This window comes from Halyomorpha halys, unplaced genomic scaffold, assembly GCF_000696795.3.
Source record: "Halyomorpha halys isolate HHAL.00 unplaced genomic scaffold, Hhal_1.1 Scaffold1598.1, whole genome shotgun sequence".
Taxonomy (NCBI): domain Eukaryota; kingdom Metazoa; phylum Arthropoda; class Insecta; order Hemiptera; family Pentatomidae; genus Halyomorpha; species Halyomorpha halys.
In genome coordinates this window covers 379,222-380,342 of record NW_027114197.1, presented here as the reverse complement: position 1 = coordinate 380,342, position 1,121 = coordinate 379,222, and the positions used below count along the sequence as shown (strand labels likewise).

Genomic DNA, 1,121 nt, shown 5'->3' with positions numbered 1-1,121 from the left:
GGAATTGCAACATGGGGTAGAACAAGGTGTCTGGTAAACTACATTGGAACGGTATAAGAAAGGAATAGGGTCTTTCAATTTGGAAAAAAAAATAGGAAATATTTTCATTTGATTTTATTCTTTTTCCCTTTTCATCTCTTAATTTGTACTTTCTTTAATATTTCTTCTCTTATTTTATCTCTTATCTTTCTGTTACTATTACCGTTTTCATTTATTGTTTATAACCTTTAATTTTTCTTATTAAATTAAATAAACTGTATACCCCTGTTATTTTCCACTATATATATATATTTTTTTCTTTGTAACTATGTCAAGTGTTTGTATCTTTTTTAGCCCTGATGAAGCCCTGCAATGTAGGGGTAATGTAATGGTGCAATGTAGTAAATTTATCCTATTTACACTATTAATTATAGGTTTTAGGTTTATTTATGGTTTGTAAAGTTTATTAAGATGATATATTCTGGGTTAAGTGTAATTATCGTTTTATTATATAATATATCCAAATTTTTAAATTTTATTAAGAAATTTATTTATTTAATCTGCTAATTCTTTGCAAGGATTGATCCTCATGATTCAGTAGATGGTTTTATTATATAGTAATTTTTTCATCTTATCAACGTAATCATTAATTTACATTATTGCTATTTTTTTCATTTTGCCTGATTTAATAACAATTACGTTTTTATTTATCTCTTAGAAATTTTTCATAAAGTTAAATAAAATAATTTCTGTGAATTTATGAAAATGAAAAAAAAAAAAAATTGTCTATGAACGGCTGGAAATTATGAATTTTCTTACCTGTGCTTATAAGAAGCCCTGTACCCAGCCAAGGAATTAATGGATCGTAACTAACTGATTTTTTTAGTAAAGTATTGCTGGTCAAAATCATCTAAAACATATTAAATTAAAATCAGAAGGGTAATTAATGTCCTTAAGTAATAAAATGTTAGTTCAACATAGTAGTTATTTATAACTTGTTATTAAAAATTTATTGTAAAAATTATAAGGTATTTTAATGTTTACTCCTTATCACAATTTTTTGCTTATATTCACTTCTTACTTTTACTTACTTATTCTTTGATTATTTTTTTTTCTTTTTCTTTATTCCTTATTAATAATTT

The 1,121-nt window shown here is 23.7% G+C and overlaps 1 protein-coding gene across 2 annotated transcripts in view; it reads right to left on the bottom strand.

Moving 5' to 3' along the window:
- The window catches only part of LOC106690167 (cytochrome P450 4C1), a 16,942-nt gene that overhangs the window by 3,208 nt on the left and 12,613 nt on the right, over positions 1 to 1,121 (bottom strand). For both annotated transcript variants that reach the window (XM_067051445.1, XM_067051446.1), the window contains one exon: positions 799 to 889. In XM_067051445.1, the coding sequence (XP_066907546.1) occupies positions 799 to 889 (91 nt within the window). The remainder of the gene's footprint in view (positions 1 to 798; positions 890 to 1,121) is intronic.